This window comes from Electrophorus electricus, chromosome 9 (assembly GCF_013358815.1).
Source record: "Electrophorus electricus isolate fEleEle1 chromosome 9, fEleEle1.pri, whole genome shotgun sequence".
Taxonomy (NCBI): domain Eukaryota; kingdom Metazoa; phylum Chordata; class Actinopteri; order Gymnotiformes; family Gymnotidae; genus Electrophorus; species Electrophorus electricus.
Window position 1 is genome coordinate 4942131 of NC_049543.1, and position 2870 is coordinate 4945000.

General features: G+C 43.7%; 1 protein-coding gene across 2 annotated transcripts in view; it reads right to left on the reverse strand.

The window, feature by feature from the left end:
• Positions 1-888: 888 nt before the first annotated feature.
• The window catches only part of nsmfb (NMDA receptor synaptonuclear signaling and neuronal migration factor b), a 26124-nt gene continuing 24142 nt past the window's right edge, over positions 889-2870 (reverse strand). For both annotated transcript variants that reach the window (XM_027010634.2, XM_027010633.2), the window contains exons 15-16: positions 1999-2074; positions 889-1369 (exon numbers count right to left, since the gene is read on the reverse strand). In XM_027010634.2, coding sequence (XP_026866435.1) covers positions 1272-1369; positions 1999-2074 — 174 coding nt within the window. In that variant the 3' untranslated portion in view covers positions 889-1271. The remainder of the gene's footprint in view (positions 1370-1998; positions 2075-2870) is intronic.

A 2870-nucleotide genomic window follows, 5' to 3' on the forward strand; every position in this document is an offset into this window, starting at 1 on the left:
TCTACCTCTCTCTACCTCTCTCTACCCCTCTCTACCCTTCTCTACCTCTCTCTACCCTTCTCTACCTCTCTCTACCTCTCTCTACCCTTCTCTACCTCTCTCTACCTCTCTCTACCCCTCTCTACCCTTCTCTACCTCTCTCTACCCTTCTCTACCTCTCTCTACCTCTCTCTACCCTTCTCTACCTCTCTACCTCTCTCTACCTCTCTCTACCCTTCTCTACCTCTCTCTACCTCTCTCTACCCTTCTCTACCTCTCTCTACCTCTCTCTACCCCTCTCTACCTCTCTCTACCTCTCTCTACCCTTCTCTACCTCTCTCTACCTCTCTACCTCTCTCTACCTCTCTCTACCCTTCTCTACCTCTCTCTACCCCTCTCTACACCTTGTCTACCTGTCTTTCTACCCCCCTCTCTCTTTCTCTCTTTCTTTTTTTGTCTGTCTTAGTGCAGAAGGAGGTCAGTGAAGCATATGAAACCTGAGTTTTCCCGTAACGGTCCAAAAAATGTCCGTACTTACAAACTGAAAAAATGTGCGATATAGATACATGGAAGGGCACAGAGCACTCTCTACTACAGTACTCTACATATTTCTGGGAGATATGTTAATGAGTTAGGTGTGTGTTGTTGTACTGTCTCTCCTGATCAAGTATATGTAAGTATTGAATTTCTGAAGAAGACCTGATGCCTGACTTCGAAAGACCAAAAATGGTCCTTTTTATCTCACTACAAACACAGCTACTCATAAAAAACGTTACTGTTGGTTTCTTCTTTTACGAGATTCCCTTCAAAAATGTATTTATATTAGACCACAACTTTTTAGAGTTCTGACATACATATATATATATATATATATATATATATATATAGATAGATAGATAGATAGATAGATAGATAGATAGATAGATAGATAGATAGATAGATAGATAGATAGATAGATAGATAGTTGTGTTCCTGCATTCCAGCTTTCCCTTCACACAGATAAATGATACCTCTTTATCTCTCACTCTCAGCTACAAAGAGTTCAAAAGGTTGGGGCAGGGGTACGTAAGCAGCACCTTGGCTGAATCTCCTCGCCTCTTCAGTAGTTAGGGACAGTGGAGAATTCCAACAGCCACACAACATCAGGCGCCATCGTCCTCCTCGCCGACTTCTTCCCCTCCTGTAGCTCCGAGCTCTCAGATCCAGGCTCCAGATGGGAACGAGGGCACAGACAGGCCCTAAATAGATCGACACATGCCTCTTTCGGGGCTCCCTAAAAAGAGGACTTGGCGTCACAAAAGGTCATCGTAGTCCAGCAGTTTGGAGTGCTGCCGGCTCTTCCACAGGCGGAACAAACGGAAGTCGAAGTACAGCTCGATCATCTCCTTCCCTACACCAAAAAAAACAGGAGGGCCAGGGAAATGGGTTTTCCAGCTCGACTTAATGAATGAAAGTCTAGACTAAAAGCATGTCTGCTGCTCTTCACGAAAGCCATGAAATGCAATGTAGTGACTGGTTTCTAGCATTTCTGAGCATGGTTCCAACACAGCTAATTACAGCTCTGTAGGAAAGGAGCTCTCCAAACTGTGTAGGAGTTTAATGGAGATATGGAGAGAAAAGACAGAGAAAGAGCAGGAGGGAGGGAAGAAAGGAGGGCAAAGGAGCTCTCCTCAGTTCAGTAACTTGACATGGGAACATAAGATTATAATTGAAATTTAATTTCCAACAAATCAATAGTGGAAAAGAGAACTGTGCATTAAGGTCAAAGGTGCATATTTATCCGGTGGGCCACCGTGTGTGTGTGTGTGTGTGTGTGTGTGTGTGTGTGTGTGTGTGTGTGTGTGTGGGGTGTGTGTGCCTCTGCCTGTTTGCTGCGGTATGGTGGATGCTCGTCATATATTGCCACTTTTCCAAAGCTCAGGAGAGATATTGGGAAACATGTGACTGAGTACCAGAACATGCATTCATGAGCGCATAATCAATATGTGTGTTTATGTGAGTGCATGTGAGTGGACTCACCCTGTGCAGACAGCTCCAGAGGACTCTTAAACTCAATGGAATATGGTCTCATCAGCCGCTTGAGGTTCTGAAATAGCTTTAGAGCAAAAAATAAATAAATTTACTTATTTTGAAACAAGGTACTTCATAAAAAACACCGCACAGAGAGAATGTTCTAGTCTAGAGCAGTGGTAGCTCAGTGGTTAAGGTATTCAACTAGTAATCAGAAGATTGTCTGTTCAAGTCACACCACTGTAAGGTTTCCACTGTTAGGCCCGTGAGCAAGGTCCTTAACCCTCAATTCAGCCATAATTGTAAGTTGCAAAATGCTGTACTCCTTCCTTCTATCTCACCACAAACAGATATTTCCAAATGCCAAGGTGCTCAAATGTCTGGCAACCAGTTTGAAGTGAACTGTCTGGTAGCCGAGGTTGCCTTGTTGCCTCTGGCCTGAGAGTTATCGTGCAGTGCCGCTTGTTTTAATCAAATTACGGCTGACCTTTTCTGACCTTTGCCGGAAAGCTTTTAAATACATATAGACATGTGACATTTGCAATGTGTAAGTTCATGTCCTAAATAGGTATAAAAAAATAAGTGTGAATGTGTATGTGAATAGTTGCTCTAATGGAGTGAGGCTGCAGATGAAGAGACACAGGCTGAAAGACATCCATGTGGACAGAAGGATCAGAGACCTAAAGGAAGAAGCTGGCAGTGAAGGGTTAGATGGATGAGGGCTGAACACCTGTTTGTTGGACTGGCAAACGGCAACACTGACAGCTGGCTGCTACGTGTTGTCTAGTTCACATTATAGATTTGGGGCAGGTGCATTTTATTGCTTGTTGTTCTATTGCCTGGGTGCCTATAAGGTGGAACAAATGAAATAGCACAGTGAT